At 46.2% G+C, this 19110-nt stretch overlaps 1 protein-coding gene across 1 annotated transcript in view; it reads left to right on the top strand.

Moving 5' to 3' along the window:
* Positions 1 to 19110, top strand: part of LOC119172983 (uncharacterized) — a 1299788-nt gene that overhangs the window by 182006 nt on the left and 1098672 nt on the right. The window contains exons 6-7 of the mRNA XM_075893951.1: positions 17227 to 17295; positions 17378 to 17476. Coding sequence (XP_075750066.1) covers positions 17227 to 17295; positions 17378 to 17476 — 168 coding nt within the window. The remainder of the gene's footprint in view (positions 1 to 17226; positions 17296 to 17377; positions 17477 to 19110) is intronic.

Raw genomic sequence — 19110 nt, 5'->3', positions numbered from 1 at the left:
TGATATAATTCTAGAGCTTGAGTGACAACTACTATTTAGGCTTGAATATTCGAGGAAACCGATATGAATGCTGACCCACTTCGCCGGTTGTCAGTTGATCGAAGGCCGATGCTCTAGGCACCGCTATCAGTACCAGTGCGCATCCCTGTAACCTGACATTCCTGACTGACCTTAAGTTCAGCCAAATAATCATTTTACTTGAGCTAAACCATCTCTTCCTTCGTCAGCGTCATGACGTCGTGATTTCTGGAGGAGAGGCTGTTGCTTTATTGCACCGGGCAACCGGTCAAACGGTGAACCCAGTGCTTGTCGCAAAAACAACGACAACCTTGAGGAGTGAACAAGCCGCACACAACAAAACATACCACCAGAGTTTCGGCCTCTACATGAGAAGACCAACCAGACCAAGACTTTAAGCTCAACCACAGCAACGATGACGAACCCTGTACCGCCCGCACCAATCCTGCTCCGGCAACCCAGGGAGCTACCAACTTTTCAGCGTTTATTGACTTGAACATCCGGGAAACTAGGGGGAAGCGTAAACCACATGACCGTTTTCAACGCCTTAAGCAGTGAAGATAAGCTGCGGCACGTCTACTTCAACATCCGAAAGTAGCCAGGACATGGCTGGGAAACCAAGAGTGAGGCCTGACAACGTGGCGCGTTTGTCGCCCTCAGGTCCTGGCAAAATCCACCAACGTCATTTGAAAAGAAAGGGCCGAAACTATGCTCAAAACTCACGTACAGCTGCCAAACAAAAACGTGGCATTGTTCACAGAGGAAATAATAAGGCTGTGCAGCCACACTAACGCAACCATGCCAGAAGACTAGGAAGTTCGCTTCCTCATGCGAGGATTGAAGCAAGAGCTCTTTTCGGGACTGATGCGCAAAGCACTAAACAGTGACGAAGAATTCCTGTCGAGGGTAACGACGATTAAGAAGACGCTTGAAATGCGCACCCTACAGTACAATCAGTGCCTTACCTTAGACAGCCCAAATGTACTGTCAACAGCTTAAGCTCACCCGATGTGCAGCGGGTGTTGGAGTGGTGGAAAACTGTACTGCTGCGCCGCCTATCGTGACAAGCACCGTGTTGTTAAAGTTATCGGCCACGGTTTCCGAGAATAGATACAGCAGCGGCGCGTTGGCTAAACGCACCGTTTCTAATCAGCGACATCGCGCACAGCAACTTCGACACCACACCACGGCACATTAACTTCATTTCTTCACTTCACTTTTATTTCCTTAACATACAGCAAATATTTGCTGTTGACAACACATGCCCTCGGCTCCGACAGCCTGTGGGAAATGGTCCGAGCGGTGATTCGATAGGAACTTCGCAAGATTTTGCCATCACGGTAGTCTCAGTTGGACTCGATTGATGATATTGCTCGAGAAAAAATACAACAGCCCTTGGTATCCCCTGAACCACTAAAGCCTCATCTGAAAGCTATGAGCTGCGGTGCTGCAGCCCTACGCTGCACTTCCTACTCGCGCTCACGTTAAGAGGCCACACCATCGCAGTTTGACCGCCAGCTACCTCCTTCGTCGACAAAATACCGTCCACCGTCCAGCCAGCACAAAGCTCCGCGAAAAACCAACGTTCAGTGTGCCCTCGACCACCGTCCTCGCTGCAATCACTGCGGAGAAGCTAACCACATCTACAACCACTGCCAGTAATGCCAGATCGGACTGCTTAGTTACGCCATAGACGTGCTGTGTCCTTAGCGCAATAAAGACCACATGACATTGCCGATTACGTCGAGGCAGTGCAGTGAACGCCCCGACGATCTTCTCGTTCATTGTCACCCGGCCGTAACGTGTCGCCTCGCCGCCGGCCGTACACTGGCCCAACCCGGTGCCGCTCGCCTAGCCCGTACACAAAAAAATAAGGACAGTAACTGATAGAGGTGCGGTTGCTGTACGACTAACTGCCGAAGATCCTCCGCCGCCGACGACGACGTCGCTACGAAACCTCCAGAGCCGGCTGCAACGTCCGTATTGTTCTGACGTCGAAATTTTGACGCTAGAAAAAGACCTGACGACGCAAGGTCGAAGGAACTCAAGAGACCTTCTTAGTTGAGGTCCTATGCCACCACCTAACAAAACTCGAGTTGACCAACAGCCACCTTGACGTTCTCATGAACGATCAGTGGCACATTCGCCACGAAGTTGAAAAAAGTTAGGGCTGCTTGAGAAAGCCCCAAAATTCGTAACGCTAGAGGTCACCTACTTATGCCGCCAGAAATGTGAACAGCCAGTCACCAATAACGGTCAGATTTATCATGCAAACTTCGTCGTACTATATATACAGCATTGCTCGAGAGATATATTAGTATAAACTACTTGTGCTTTCATGGCGCCGTCGTCAATCTGAGAACAGTGTCGATAACACTATTCACAAAAGAACACTCCCGCCGAGCACGCCACTAGGAAGCCACGCCTTGAACATGCTATAAGAAGAAGTCACTGGTCCGCCTTGCTCAAGCGTCATCATTTCCATGCGCACTTTGAAACCAGAATACTTCAAACAAGTCGTTGAAGGCAGTCACCACATGTTAATCAACCACATTATTTGCGTCGCAAGAGAAATCGCTGAGCTGCGTACAGAGAAAGCAACAGTGATGCTCATAAAATTTAGCAATAAGTACAAGCACGTCAGCGAAGGCACGACAACCGCTTACATCGAGAAAATTTCGGAAGCCAGCAGCATTTTCACGCTCACCAAATCTATCAATCTGACCCAAACACAAAGCTCCTAAACAAAGTCTAGTCGGGAACCCGGCCTTTCTGAAGTACAACAAAGCAGAGCTGAAATTTCTGCTTCTGCAGTTCAAAGTCGGTTTTTGTCTTCGTCGAGAATTCGGCACACCTAAGTCGCCAAACAACTTATCATAGCAGAAAAAAGTGTGACACCACTTCATCCCTTTACAGAGTTTCGACACGAGAGGGTGATGTTGTAAATAAACAAATCAAGGAAATGCTACGCTACTACATAATCTAGCAATCGTATAGTCCCTCGGCATCTCCCATCGTGTTTGTGGAAGAAGTTGAAACCTTTCGTTTCTGCGTCGATTATCGTTGCCTAAACAAAGCCATGAAGAAGGACGTGTATCCCCTTTCACGGATAGAAGACGCGCTACATCGACACCGCAACACAAAGTACATTTCGTCGATGGACCTCAACACCGGCTACTGGCGAGTCGAGGTTGACAAAAGAGACCACAAAAAGACCTCTCTAAACCTTCAGACAACCTGTTTGAGTTCGAAGTAATGCTCTTCAGTCATTTTTCAGACCCCATTACCTTCCTATGCGTTATAGACACAGAAGTGGCTGCCTAAATGTGGCAGATTTGTCTTGTGAACGCGACCGACTTCGTTGTGTTTTCCTAAAACTTCGACGAACACATCCTGTCCCTTGATGCAGTACTGTAAAAATTAAGACCTCTGTACTGAACCTGAAGCTAGACAAGTCCCCTTCGCATACGAGGAGCTCTTGTTCCTGGGCCACGTCATAAGCAAGCCCAGAGTTCGCCCCCAACCCGTGGAAAACAGCTTGTTTCTTCACCTACCCACCACCTATATATATGGAAATCCCCCCCCCCCCCCTGACGCAAGCAGCATTTGGTTTGAAGTCGTCCCAGTGTGGGAGATTGATGGATTTGAAAGGGTCATCAGTTATCCGAACTGGTCACCATGTAAGGCGGAAGCCGACTATTCCACAAGAGAAAAGGGATGTCTTGCCATCATCTGGGCTACACCAAAGTATCGTCCCTACGTCTACGGCAGGCCTTTTAAAGCTGTCATCGTCCACTATGCTTAGTGTTGGCTAGCTAACTTGAAAGACCCTTCGAGTCGCCTCACACAGTGGATCCTCAGATTTCAAGAATTCTATGTGACCGTCATTTACGAGTCTGGAAGAGAACAATCTGACGCCGACTGCGCGAGGTTGTCGCCGCGACAAGGGCATTTCCAAGAGCAGTGTCGTTGAGTTAGCAAAGTTCATTGCCGAGAACATCGTCCTCCGTCATAGAGCTCCAGAGGCCCTCATTACTGCCAAAGGTGACACATATACTGCCGACCTAACTTTGGCGATCTTGGCATCCAGCCAGACAAGACATCGCGGACGACTGCGTACCAACCAGAGACCAACGATCTCACCGTGCGACTAAACAAGACCATCACTGACTTGCTGGTCATGTACCTCGACGTCCAGAACAAGACGTGGGATGCGATCCTTCCATACGTGATCTTTGCGTACAACGCGGCTGTGCAAGAAACGACAAAAATGGCGCCGTAGAAGTTGGTGTATGGAAGAAGCCCGGCCTCGACGCTAGATGCCATCTTACTCAACGTCAGTGACGAAGAAAATATCGACGTTACTGTCCGCGTACAGTGCGCCGAAGAAGCTAGACAACTCGGCCACTTCCGCTTCAAAAACTAGCAGACGACTGACAGCCGTCGTTACAATCTCCGACGAAGCTTCGGGGTATAGCAGCCTGGTGACTGTGTTTTGATGTGGACGCCAATACACCGACGTGGATTCAGTGAAAAAATCACAGCATATTCACGAGGGGAATCATGACGAGTGGCGCGAAGCTCTCTGCAGGGAGGTTAATCACCCGAGTCGATCATTACACTGAAGACGTGATAAACACTGTGTGCGGCGGACGGATGGACACAAGGAAGCACGGAAGGACTGGTGGAAGCTTCGTCCCACTCATCATCATTCACTCCGTGGATATGCTGTGACAGCATTTTTATTGACATGCAACGCAATGCAACTGGCTACTACGATGACTGCGACGACACGGAACGCACGACCGACTGCGTAAGAAGCTTCGGCTCTGAAAAAGCACAGCATATTTATGGAGTAAATGATGATGAGTGGGGTGAAGCTCGGTCTGTCTCTGCTTGCACCTCTCTGTTCGTGCGTCTGTCCATTCATGCTCCCGTCCGCTCGTCCATGCCTTCATCTGTTTGTCCATCAGTGCTTCTGTCTGCCTGTCCAACCGTCCATCCATTTGTAGGTTTGTGTGTCTGCCTGTCTGTCTGTCCAGCCATTCCTCCTACCATTTAGTGAACATTCCAGGTACGGCTATCTCGCATATTTTCATTATCTATTCATCATATTGCTACCTGGCCACGAACTGCGGTGAGCACGAGCCTGCCTCCACGAGAAAAAAGACGAGAAAGTCGTTTTTTTTTGGGACCGCGTCTGCCCTCGCGGAGGCTTTTTGGTTGCGTCGCGTCACTGACCTGCGTCTCTGCGACTGTGCGGTATTCCTTGCCTGAAGTCCCTCTTTTTTTACGCGCGACAATTGGGGGAGTCACTGGGATTTCCCAGCTACTGATTCAAATGCCTCACGGTAGCCGTGTACCTGCAGTCACAACACCTTTCCACCGGGCAAGCCGGAAAATTCGAGAACTGTCCCCCGAGAGTGAACCCGTACCGGATATGACGTCAACAGCACCACCCCAAAGCGGTACAGAAAATACTCCAAAGGCTAATTACACGCTGCAGAAGCCATGAGGGCTGAAGGTGTTCCGCGGCTCCTTGTTGGAGGATGTCGTGGACTGGTTGACTAATTTCGAAGGCGTTGCTGCTTTCAATGAGTGGACCGATGCTAAAATGCGGCGGAATGTATACAGAATTGAGGATCTAGCTCCTGCTTGGTACGAGAACCGTGAACGCTTCTGGTCTTGAACGGTGTTTTGTCGTCAGCTGCTGGCAAGTTACGCCGACCCCATCTCCGTGAACAAGTGGAGCGGGCCATTCAATAGAGAGTTGTAGCTGGGTGGGTTTACGAGCGAGCGGGTGAGCGGAGAGGGCAGCAGAGCGCAACGCGATCAGAAATCTTATCGGGTCGAACTCCGATGCCCTCGCCGCTCACCCGCTCGCTGATGATTAATATGTGGGGTTCAATGTCAAAAAAAGATTTGGGGTCACGTATGGCGATAACGTCAATTGGCACAATCGCGTAAGGTTTTAGCCACAGTAGCGTTTTTACCGCTACTGTGACAACGTCCAAGTACTGTCACCAACTGGCCCAGCTTTCAGTCATTCTCTTGTGAGCGGCCACCATGCCTCGTGTTCGCTAGCTAACTTTAAGGGTCCGTCAGGCCTTCTCGCACAGTAGTACCTAAGGCTTCAAGAAATCGACTTGACGTTACCGTTGTGTACACGTCTGGAAAGAAGCACTTCGACGCCAACCACCTGTCTTGTGCGCCTGTCGATCTACCACCACAGGGTGAGCAGGATGATGAGTGCTTCTTTGGAATCATCAGTGCTCATGACTTCACCATAATCCTTGCTGTGTAAACATGTTGTGTATTCAAACATATTTGTGTCACTAAACTTCACAGCAAGCTGACGCGGAACTTGAGGGCCTAGTGCAATAACTTAAGGGACACACCCGCGTCATTTCAAAAATATTCAGGAAAGGACTGTCGTTATTTTTAAGGAAAAAAAAATTGGCCCGAATATACATGTTACACTGTAATTGCCGCTGAAAGACGGTAGTCTTGCGTCTGGAGAGAGTGAACAAAACGTTTATTTGATGTTCTGTGCAAGAAAATCGGTGAATGATATTCTGAAGGCGCTGCGTTAGAGTGCCTCGAGCGTGCAGCGGAGGCGAACAAGCGCATCTAGGCACGTTAGATACGAGCGCCATCTGGCAGTTCTCTTTGAAAACGAAGGCGTGCGTGACCGCGGTGAGAGATGCGCGCCAGTCTTGGAGGTGATAAGGTGATAAGGAATTCAATGCGACGGGCTGGTGCCACCACCATGTCGTCGTAGCAAAGCGTTGGAAACACCTTCTTGAGCATCACGTTGCACTGTAAGCGCAGCGCGATGAACGCTACAGTACTTAGAGTTACTTGTGTGTGCCTCTTCTAGTATAAAGCAGACATACAAAATATTGACGTGTTGTTATGGCGCCTCAGATATGCGCAATATTTGCTTTTTTAATTGACAATCGCACAACTACGAACGCTAAACGTTGAGCAATATTGGTGGGCACTGCGGATGGGGTTGGGCGTTTGGTGCCGTTTGAAGTATTCTTGGGACAAACAGACAAATGTACAGACAGACAGACATACCAACATTTTTCCGTCGAAGGCCCCCCAAGAAAGACTATCGTCTTTAAAAACAACGTTATTGTAAATAACATTACTCTGGACCGAGCCAGCTACCTTATCATTATTCCTTCGGCTATGCGACCATAAATTCCGCAGATCACGCACGATCAGCTGTCCGCCTCGGTTTTCCCGCACGCTCGCGAGGATACAAAAATCATACTACAGGTCACGGCTTTCCGCCGACGTCGCTCGTTGCGTGAGGACATACCGGACTCCCTGCGATCCAAGGCAGCGCGTACGAACCCAGCAGGCTTTATTCGGCCGACCGAACCACCACGCCCACGTTTCCAACAAATCGGGATGGAACTATTGGAACCGTTATCCAAGACCATTCCGGGAAATAAAAGGATCGTCGTAGGTACCTACTACCTCCCCCTCCCCTACGCACGAAAAAAGGCCAAGGCGAACAGAGGCAGTGCAGCCAAGGTAGACAAATTATTCGTTAAAACCATTTTACTTCGTTTCTTTAGTGCCCCAGAGATTCTTTACCGCGATAAAGGTACGGCCTTTACTGCTGATTTGACTCTGCTGATGTTGAGACATACCCAGACAAGCTACCGCAGCACCACCGCCTACTACCCACATACAAATGGTCTCACTGAGGCTCTTAATAAGACCATCGCCGACATGTTGGTCATGTACACCAGCTGACAAAACGAGTCCGAATGCGCGAGCGACGACCGCAACCGACAAAACTATGGTTCCTAGATGAAACAATTTTCGAAGGTAGCGACACATTTCTCTTTCCTCCTCTCCTATGTTTCTAGAGCGCCCCGTAGAATGTTCAAAACTTTCATCAAAAAGGGATTGTTTGGGTTCAGTTGCTACGGTGAATAAATGTAAATGAAACAAAATTGAACAAAACGAGTTGTAGAGTAAATGTTTACCTTTGTGAACATAAACAGTACAACACAAGAGCAACTGGAACATGCAATACTTAACTGGCAACGTTGCGAATTGGTATGTTTTACACCACTGGCCGAGGTGTCTCTCGTCGTACATCGTACTTTGTCCAGCTATAACTGTTCTAGTTCTCCGAAAGTGTTTTGTTACAGCTGTGACACAGTGAATGCGCTTCTTGCTGCATCCTGTCAGTGACCACAGGGCTTGACGTTGTGATGAGTGCTTAAAGCTGGCTTATGCACACGCGAGGCAAAACCATGGCCAGACCGGTACAAACGCTACCAACAGCACTGCGATGACAGTTTTTTAATGTGCCCAATTAGACATTAGTGATGCCAGGTGATTCTGGGGCGTTGCGCGGATTTTCTTTAAAAGTGACATTTCTTGTCTCGAAGCAGTGCGTTTGGGCTCCTTTATGTAGCGTTCTAGTCAACTGGTCAAGGGTGAAAGTTACTAATGGTGTGTTGATTAGGGGCTCCAGGTGCTCGGTATACGTGCATACGCACAAGTACTTGTAACAACTCGCATGCACTAGACGCACCTTAGACGTGCTCCTGGCTTTCAATGAAAACCGGCAAATAAACTCGCTTCGCAGATCCACATCGACGTACTTACGTCGACGAAGTTGCACGATAGCGTTCGCGTGAAATACTTCATAGCTACAAACTCATATAGGATAGCACAAAATAGGTTGAAGAGAACGAAATTATTTTCTGTTGCTTCGCGGCATTCCGGCATTGTTGAAAAACTCAGATATTGCATTGAGCGAGCTCGGCGAAACAATCTTGGCCAACGTGGCGCCAACTGGAAGGCTTCTCCTCTTCTGTTTATGTCATAGCTACCTGGCTACCATTTCGTCTTCGCTCACGGTGAGAATCCGGCTGGACCCATATGCACAAGCGTACTCATTTATAGCTTTTTGCATATTAACAAATACCTCCACCAGCCAATTCTAACATCTTATTCAAGGAATGGACCAATTAGAGACGCAGATGGCAGAGAAAAGAAGCGGTAAGTGGGAGAGTGCGGTGACGGCTTCAAGAACAATCAGTGACGTTACCTCGGAAACTTGTTAAATGCGACGCATTTCTTAGCGAACTTCGGCGAGTTTGAGCGTATCTATCTATCTATCTAACTATCTATCTATCTATCTATCTATCTATCTATCTATCTATCTATCTATCTATCTATCTATCTATCTATCTATCAATCTATCTATCTATCTATCTATCTATCTATCCATCTATCCATCTATCTATCTATCTATTTATCTATCTATCTATCTATCTACGACTTTTAGCTCTCCTGGCCGTTTCGATAATGGTATCAAAACGAAACTTAGTATGGTATAATATGACTGTATGAAAAGCATGCTTGACTAGTCATAACATCAAAATCATGAAATGTATGTCATGACTGTCATTATTCACATTTTATGGACCTGGAGCTCTTCCGGTAGTTTCCTTGACATGGCATGTTGCAAAACCGGTATGGTATTCCATGATTCCATAGCGAACACAAGCGACAGACGCTAACAAGGAAATCATTACATGCGAGTCATGTAACAGCATGACTACATGCCACGCCCATAATACGCCCGCGGCCGTTTCGCTAGAGTCACATATACCAAATTTGGTATTACAGTACGTGAATGTATGATGAAGGTATGTGACTGCTGCAGACATGATAATCATCAGATGCGTGTCATCTAACAACTTGACCACATGCCGCACTCATGATACTTCGCGGCCGTTTCGCTAGCTTCACTTATACCAAGTTTGGTATTACGGAACGTGAATGGATGACGAAGATATGATAATGGTGCAAGCATGGCAAACACGAGATGCGTGTCATGTAACAACGTGACTACATGCTACGCCCATGATGCGCTCGTGGCCATTTCGCTAACTTCACAAGTACCAAACTCGGTATTATACGATGCGAACGGACGACATAGGTAAATAGCACATTCAAACATGATAATCATGACATGCGTATCATGTAACAACATGAATACATGCCACACTGATGGTGCGTTCGCGACCGTTTCGCTAGCTTCACATATGCCAAATTTGGTAGTACGTGACGCCAATGGATGATGAAGGTATGTGACTGGTGCAAACATGTCATGAAATGCGCACCATGTGAGAACAAGACTTCATGTCGCAGTCAAGGCGCCAATACATTTCGACATAATGTGGTGTCCGTGCCGCCGGCGTTCATTTCATCACTTCACGCTGGCGTTGCCACACCAGGCGCCGCGGTCCTGCCATATACCCGCAGACACGCGCCACACTGCGTTGCTTTACCGCATGCGCTTTTCAGCACGTCCAGCGTCCCTCCGTCAAGAAAAGAGGGAGGCGCAGTGTTGTCTGAGTAAGGCATCGGCGCGAAATGCAGCATGTCGAATATCGCGCCGGTTGCCACTGGGCTGCGCTGACAGACGCTGGGCGCGCCTGGCGTCAGACTACACAGCGCCCGCGTTTTGCTAACGTAGTGTCGCTGTGCCCCGCATGCGCACGCGTCAACGCTACTTTGGAGTATAATGGCACCTTCACAATAAGTTCGCGGCCGTTTTGCTAGCTCCAGATATACCGAATTTGGTGTAACTTGACGTCGACGGATGACAAAAATTTTTAGTGGTGCAAACATGATAATCCTGACACGCGTGTCATGTAAGAAAACGACCACACACCACGCTAGTGTGCTCGTGGCCGTTTTGCTATCTCCACATATAATAAATTTGGTATCACGTGACGTGAATAGATGATGAAGGTAAATGACGCATCCAAACATGATAACCATGACACGAAAGTCATGTACGGCATCATTTACATCAACCTTGTGACGTGTGCTGATTTTGAAGTGACGTATCAACATTTGTCAATCGTGGTTCGCATATCATCGATTTCCACTGTACGTGGCATCTGCCAGTTTTTTCATCTAGGCACCTTAGATAAAACTGCCGTGGAGAGTGTGCATGCGCGTCTTTTCGATTTTGCAGCCATATATTTTTACTTTCTCGCAGCGTACGAGTGATTACATGTAGCGTTTTGTGCTAGGCGTCGCTTTCTTCATTCCGTGACGTGTTTAGTAGAATGGGGGCACTGTAGCGTTGAAGAGTCCGCGGCTCGCTTCACGGAAAACGCAGAGCAGCCGAACTCCTTTAGCAGAAATTCCGGTGTTGGTGTCTAAGTAACCGTCGTTATTATTAGGCCAAAAGTGAGCGTGTTCTGCGTAGAAAAAAATCTGTTCAATTTTATGCGCAAAGGCTTTCTTTCCTCATGGCACGTTGACGCTAATTATGCAGAAGGTGATGCCAAGTATTCTCAATCAGGTTCTCGTGTTCGACTCTTGGACGCGAATCTCAATCGTCCTACTCGTTTTATTGTGGTTCGAAGAGCTCATCGTTAGAGTACAGCGAACCAGGGAACGTCTACTAATTGATAAACACGCTTCGTTCTTTTAAGCTGTCACTCAGCTTTCTTCAGGTAATCGCTGATCTTACATATTTTCGTACCTTTCTGCAGCCACACGCAACGCTATGTAATTTACATGCTCCCTATAGAGGACGTCGCATGCTCCAAATAAGCGTGATTGCAGCTAATAGTTCCGAAGATTTGCATCTTTTGGTATCCTGTCGGAAAACTTGCCGTTCAGTGTCTGAGCGTGACCACGCGCGTCACTGTATTTAATAACGACTCATTGCGGAGTGAAGTGTTTAAACTGGCAATTTCGCTGTTACCAACGCGTTTCTCAATAAAAAATCTTGGTGCACCTATCTCCACTCAAACGCCGAATAAAAGTTGTAGTTATCAAAAGCCAGCCAGAGGTGCGCCATGCGACCATAGATTCATAGACACAGTTGATGAGCTGATATACAGTGGTCCGACTAGAATACTGCTGTCACGCCATTCCCTTATTTCCACCCGTCCGTCATGTGTTCGAGATTTGAATGGACTGGGAACACTTGTTAGACATGTAGAAATATCCAATGCCGGACAAAGACCTGTCGCCCACTGAAATGGCACCTCGTGTTATTATTGAAGATCAGCAATTCATCGCCAGTCTTTTTGTGGAAGGTTTCCCGCAGCGAGAAATTGCCTGTAGAAATGGGAGGTCGAAGACAGTGATCACCAAAAGTGTACGTTCTTCTGGAGAAGGTGGAACATTTACGGATGCCAAGTGGTTCAGGCAGCCAAGAGACACAATGCACGAGGCCGACATTTTGATTGTGGCCGCAGCTGTCGTGAATTTTTCTTGTCCGCCAAGGATATCTGGGACGAACTCTCACTGAATATTTCTACAAGGACAGTGAGCCGGCTGTGGAAGGAGGCTGGAAGTGAAAATTTCACCACGGCGCAAAAGCCTTTTCTGTCTGAGCGAAAACGCCAACAATGCCTGGACTTCCCTGTGAACCACCAGCATTGGAAGGAAGATGAATGGAAAAATGTACTTTTTTCTAATTAGTCGACTTCCTGCACTCGGTGAGATCGGCAAGAGTATGTGGTGGCCCTTGAATTCGAGGTAATCAATGCGTTCACTACTCACGGTGTTAATGTTTTGCTGCTTTACATATGGCGAAATATTTTCGTACATGTATTACTCATGAGTTTCTTTTTTCAAACTGATTTCAACACGATATCCTACAATGTCAGCATAAAAACAAAAACACTGCAAATAACACAACGTTAACAAAACATTCCTCGTTATCAGCTCGTTAAATACACGTGTTTTAAAAACTTCACACAGCGCCTTGTAGACGTCCTTCGCACAATGGTTTAAAGCACACTACAGTTTTAAAGGGCCACTCAACAGGCCCCCTACTAAATATTAGTTATGAAGAGGAAGCTCTTGGGTGTCCGATGAGGAACATTTTGTCACAAAAAGTTTTTGAATCGGTTCATCTCGAGTAGAAAAAGCAGGGTTTTTGAAGCGGCGTGAAACGAGGATGAGGGGAGGCGAGCTCGAAACCCTTTCCACTCTTCCACGTAGCATTCGCAAGCCAAATATCTTCTCCACCCTCTCAAATACATATATGGTACAAGCGCAAGAAGAGTTTCTTATCGTTGACCGCTTGAACAAGTGGTCCGTGAGCTACATTACCTTATACCGAGGCTAAACAAGAGCCATCACAACACAGTAATTCGAGTGTGTACGTCAACAATGCAAAAATAAATAGCTGCTACAAGTACAGGAAGGTTTTCTTATTGTTGAAAAAGTGTTCCTTGAGCTCTGTTACTCTCTACAGAAGCTAAACAAGAGTCATCACAACACAGCAATACGAGTGCGAACGTCAACAATGCAAAAAAAAATCGCAAGATTCTACGTAACTTAGAATCGGCTTTATGCGAAGCATGCGCAGGGAAAGGGACCGTGTTACATTTTTTTATTGAGCTATACCTCAAGAAATGACTCTAAATATATGAAAAAAGGTTGCACGCTCAGACATATGTTGAAGAGTTGAGGATGTTTATTTAACCAGTTGTATGCACTTGCGCAATGAAGTTAACTGGAACATGCGTAGTTGCTACACCAAATAATATATGAAGCGCTCATGCTTGCAAAGATGGCGGCACTGGACACTGCTATACATAATAAACTTGAGCCCATGGCACCTAACCACAATTGGCATTAAGGTGATGTGACGGCTGTATCAAAGGAGTACACATGTAATGTTTATAAAATTGGATAGGCAGCACGGCAAGCACTACTGACATTTCGCGAAGATTAGCGTATATTTGAAAAGTAGTTCCGTGATGCGGCGTAGCTCCATAGTAGAATGATTGACTGCCACGCAGAGAGCTTGGGTTCGATACTTGCTGGGACGCTGAAACTTATTATTTGCATTCCTCTGGGGGTCAACGCTGCTTATGTCAGGTTCTTCTTAATACTTGACATTTATTCTATGCTTTCGTTGGGTCGATGCTGCGAATGACGGGTATTGCTTAACGCTCACGCGTCAAAATTGTCCAGGTGTGTTCTAGTCATTGCTGAGTCGATACTAAGTGTTAAACACTTGTGGCACATACCTCTATACCAGCGGCACATAGCCGCCTGTGGGTATGCGCCACTGTCTGGCGGGAAGTGTTTGACGACGTACGCGATGGGATTGTGACATTATTCGAGTTTTTATCAGCGTGTCATACTCGTCGAATCATCTTATCCTCCCATGCTAATTTTGGTTCACGCCTAGTTAAGGAGTCGACCACGATAGAACCCAAACGTAAGCGGCTAATTAGACGGATAGATAGATAGATAGATAGATAGATAGATAGATAGATAGATAGATAGATAGATAGATAGATAGATAGATAGATAGATAGATAGATAGATAGATAGATAGATAGATAGATAGATAGATACGCTCGAAGTCGCTGAAGTTTGTCGAGAAATGCTTCGCATTTAAAATAAATAGCTGCTACAAGCGCAGAAAGGCTTCCTTATTGTTGACCACTGGAACAAGCACTCCTTGAGCTCTATTACCTTCTACGGAAGCTAAACAAGAGCCATCACAACACAGAAATTCGAGTGCGTACATCAACAAGGTAAAAATAAATAGCTGCTACAAGCGCACTAAGGCTTCCTCATCGTAGGCTGTTTGAGCAAGCCCTACCTAATTTATATTTTAATATTCTTCATAAACCTTCATAAACCAATCTCAAATATTGATGGAGAGTAAACAGTGACATGTAAGGGACGAAGGCAAAAAGGCAAATTAATGCCTGACAGGGTGCCGTCACTCAGAGTACCGTCACTTGAGCTCTGGCACTTTCTACGGAAGTTAAAAAAGAGCCATCAGATCACAAAAATTCGACTTTGTGCGTCAACAATAGAAAACTAGAAGATTGCTACAAGCGCAGCAAGGCTTCATTATTGTTGAAAAACTGCTCCTTTAGCTCTATTATTTTCTATCGGTACTGAACAAGAGCCATCACAACTCAGTTATTCTAGTGTAAACGTCAACAATGCCAAAATAACTGTTTCAAACACACGAACCATTTCGTGTGCTTAACCATCGTTGACAATTGAAAAAAGCGCTCCTTGAGCTTTATTACTTTTTACAGAAGCTAATAAAGAGCTAACACAGAAATTCAAGTACGTACGTAAATAATGGAATGGTAAATAGCTGCTACAAGCGCACTAAGGCTTCTTTCTCGTAGGCCATTCGAACAAGCCCTACTTGAGCTCTATTCCATTCTACAGAAGCTATAAAAGAGCCAGCACAACACAGGAATTCCCGTTTGTACGTCAACAATACAAAAATAATTAGCTTCTACAAGCGCACGAAGGCTTCCTCGTCGTTGACCGCTTGAAGAAGCGTTTTAAGCTAAGCCTTCACTCCGGCATGATTTGTAAACCTTCGGAAAGGCACCTTATTATCTTTCGTTTCTACGTCCTGGCATGTGATGCTTCTGATAGTGCCGGAAGGCGTGAATTGGTCAGCTCTAGAGTTTTATTCTTACTTTGAAAAAATTATGCTGAGCTTCCGCAACATCTGTGTGGTTGTGTTGTAGTAATAGCCCGACAACTGTAGGAAAAGATAAATTGGACAGGAAAAAGCGCAGTTCTCTAGCAGTCTTCCTATAGCTGTCAGACTGGTACTACAACAGAATCGCTATGAACCTACTCTCCCAAATAAGCTTTTGTTGGTGTATATCTATGTGGATGGAACCTGGGGCCTGATCTGTCTATACTGGGGAACTCATACCTACAGTCGCTCGTAGCACGATACATAAGGGAAAACAGTCCTTGCAGAACATAAACGATTCATTTAGGCAAGTCACTCAGACACAGACGAGCAGCCAGCAACAGTGATTCTGAACTCACACCAAACTGTGATTTATATTCTTCGCCTATGCACATTTATATGCCAGCATGCGCAATTACCATCACTAGGGACAATAGCATGATCATTCTTGGTGAAATGTTCAGCGGGCGTTTAACATAAACATGATGTTGCAAGGTGACAGAAATTGGTCGTGGTTCGGAGTACCAGTTTGTGGCTCCTTTGCACTACTTTTAAACAGCAATGAGCAATCGTTGTTGACAGCCAAGCAGAAAAAGTCACAGCTTTGTCGCAAAAGTGAAGCAATGAACACGATAGCAAAAAATGGGAAGGACACGTGCAGATTGCCAAGCAGATCGAAACGTGCCCCGCGTTTCTCAAAGAAAACAAACGCACGAAACGTACTCGCAAGTAAAGATGAACGAGAATAAGCGTTTCGGTTGTTACTTCGCTGTGTTTGAAAAGTGACTGCAACAATTGCAGTAACTTTTATGAGCCCGGTAACTGCTACAATCATTCCGATGAAAGCCACGGGCCAGTGAAGACGTACGACCCTCCCCACGACGAGATGAGGGCGCGTGAGCGAGCGTCCATTTTCTCGTCTGTGCGGAGCAAAGTACGCTTGGGTATGAGAGCACACGCTGCCGTGCGCTCATTGTGCCATCTTGCTGGTAATGCTGAAAACAAGATACGTCCCCCTTCACCCCAATCACCCAAGACTAGTGGTAAGTGGTAGATATAAAAAGCTTGCTATTTGAATGCTGAAGGACATGCTTCGCCGTAGCCCAGTGTTCAACGCCTCGCATTCACGACTCAGAGGTTCTACGTTCGATTTCGCGCGCCGGAGTCTTTTTCAGGATTTTTTCATTATTTCGTTTTCATATATATAGATACGTATACGTATAAGGTGAGTGATGGGGACGCCCACGTCGACGTCGACGCCGGTGGCTAATTCCAATCGAGAGTCTTCGTATAATTGCTATCACAATAATATTCAGCTGTCGCTCTCAACATAGCTGCTGTTAATCGCATTTTTGAGAAGGGCACAGCACAAGATGAACAGATAAAACATACAACCATTGTACGAAGTCGTAAATACCAAGACCGAGGTGCATGTATTGAAACACTAATTTGTCTAAAAGTGATTGAGGGCAGCGCAGTTTAAGTTGTTCCCGTTAACAAAGACCAGGTCTTTGCCTACATTGCACACAAATCTCATGGAAAGGCTGCACAATTGCTTCTGTAAAGCCCGGTCGACGATGCCAAGAAATTGTTGCTAGGAATATTGCTTACTTATTACGATAAGCTTACTCTTTAGACCTAGAAGCTATTGGGTAAAATGAAGAGGCTTGCATTTCAGAACACAGTTGTGACTTTTGGGCGTATTGTTTCAGGGCTCACCAGGTGAACCTGGTGTTCATGGCGTCCCTGGAAACCCTGGCCCACCGGGACCACCAGCAGATGTAAGTAATGTCTTCGAATTCCGCCGTAATTTTAACATCGACTTTAACGGAAATACTTGTTGGTCTAAATCTACTGTCGCAGGTTTCACAATGGTTCCATCAGCTGTCTGTTCACCAAGGGCCATTGAATGGCGACAAAGGGCCTGCTCCTGATGCCTTCCAGTTCATGCAAGCTTCTGTGGTAAGGGCTTCCTTTAGTAGCCACTCACAATTACGTGCTTGTTTTGCTTTTTCAAATTAGAAGTTGTCTTATAAAAATCTTCGGCATAGACGCATCCGGTGACATGCTGGTGTAGCAAGAGCTGCCTCTAAATACACGCTATAAACACAGGCCTATCAACATGAATCCTATGTGAAGAAAACGATAGACACGTGCAGAAGCGCATCGCCATCGGGTGGTTCACTCGGCTGTTTGCTCCCTGGCTACGCTTTAATGCTGTTGCTACTATCATCTCGGTCAAAACAAAACAGCTCGGTCAAAACGGAGACAAAACGGATGAAAAATACAAGTGCTGTTATGTCTGCTTTTTTTCATCCACAGGCACCTGTGTTGTCACCCTCAATTTGTTTTTTTTGTGGGCGTGTTCTTTAGTGGCTTATTATGTCTACACAATTATCATCTACGCTGTATCAGTGCGACTAAAAGTTTTGTGTGGGTGTGTGTTGGTACAATTTGGCTAAGCTTTTTTGTACCCACAATGCCAAAACCATAACCAAAATATTTAGAAATATTCTATTTTAAATATTCTATGTGCCGCGCTACAACGGTGCGAAAATGCAAAAAACTGATGTGTGCGATTGAGTGTGGCTGTTCAAGCCCCTACGAAAGCAGATGAATATTTCTATAGCCTGATAATCTACGATATACAAGTATAGATAAAACCAAACCTATACAACTATAGATAAAACCTAACATCACATAAAAAGCGCAAATTGCTGACCAAACAAGGTACACATAACTTATTTGGTTAGCTGCACGATTTTTAACAAAACATGTCACGCTGCTGTAAAGCACGCGTCTCAAAGGGGTACTATTGAAATTTTTATATATTTTTTAATTGTAGTTTTAAATAGCGTATTTACTCGCATAATTAACGCACCCCTAATTTCAGTCGTTGAAATCTGGATTTTCTTTTTCTCTCGCGTAATGAACGTGCCTCATTTGTCCACTGCAGTCCCGTTAACCCACAACTTGCACCTCCTTGCCCATTGATATGTTTCATTTCTTCTTATTACTATTATTCCACCCCTTTCGACCACCTCATCTCGCTCATCTCCCCACCCTTCTTTTTCTCCCACTGCCTTAAGGTCTATCTGCACGCGGCACATCTCCCCTGTTTTTTTTTTGTTTTTTTTTAACCATGCGCCACAGCGGGGTTCACGAACGCTGCGACTGTTGAGACATTGCGGCTGATAAGCACACAGCGAGCGAAGGTCACGAAGCTACTGGCGCCAAGGGACGGTCGCTTCCTGCAATTACGAGTATCGCGGGCAAATCGGGAGTTGGCAGGCACGCACTTCTGCACTTTGTTGTTCAGATGCACGAAAGCTTTTTCTTTTTCAGCAATAGCACGAAATCCAAAAGCATTCTCCATGTAGCTCCCACGGTACACTCCGTTGAATGCTTGATCCGACACTCAGCTTGCGGCGTGCACAAGCTTCAACGAAAGCCGTTGAGAGAGAAGACGCACGCCGCAGCACCGAAGTTGTTCTGTACTTACCGACGCGCAGATTTTAATGACACGTACACGATTGCAGAGACACGTACTATATCTAATGTAAGCGCGAGTTAAACTGTGGAAGCTGTAGAAGTAC

Source organism: Rhipicephalus microplus, chromosome 4 (assembly GCF_043290135.1).
Source record: "Rhipicephalus microplus isolate Deutch F79 chromosome 4, USDA_Rmic, whole genome shotgun sequence".
NCBI lineage: Eukaryota > Metazoa > Arthropoda > Arachnida > Ixodida > Ixodidae > Rhipicephalus > Rhipicephalus microplus.
This window is presented reverse-complemented; position numbering and strand designations above follow the sequence as displayed.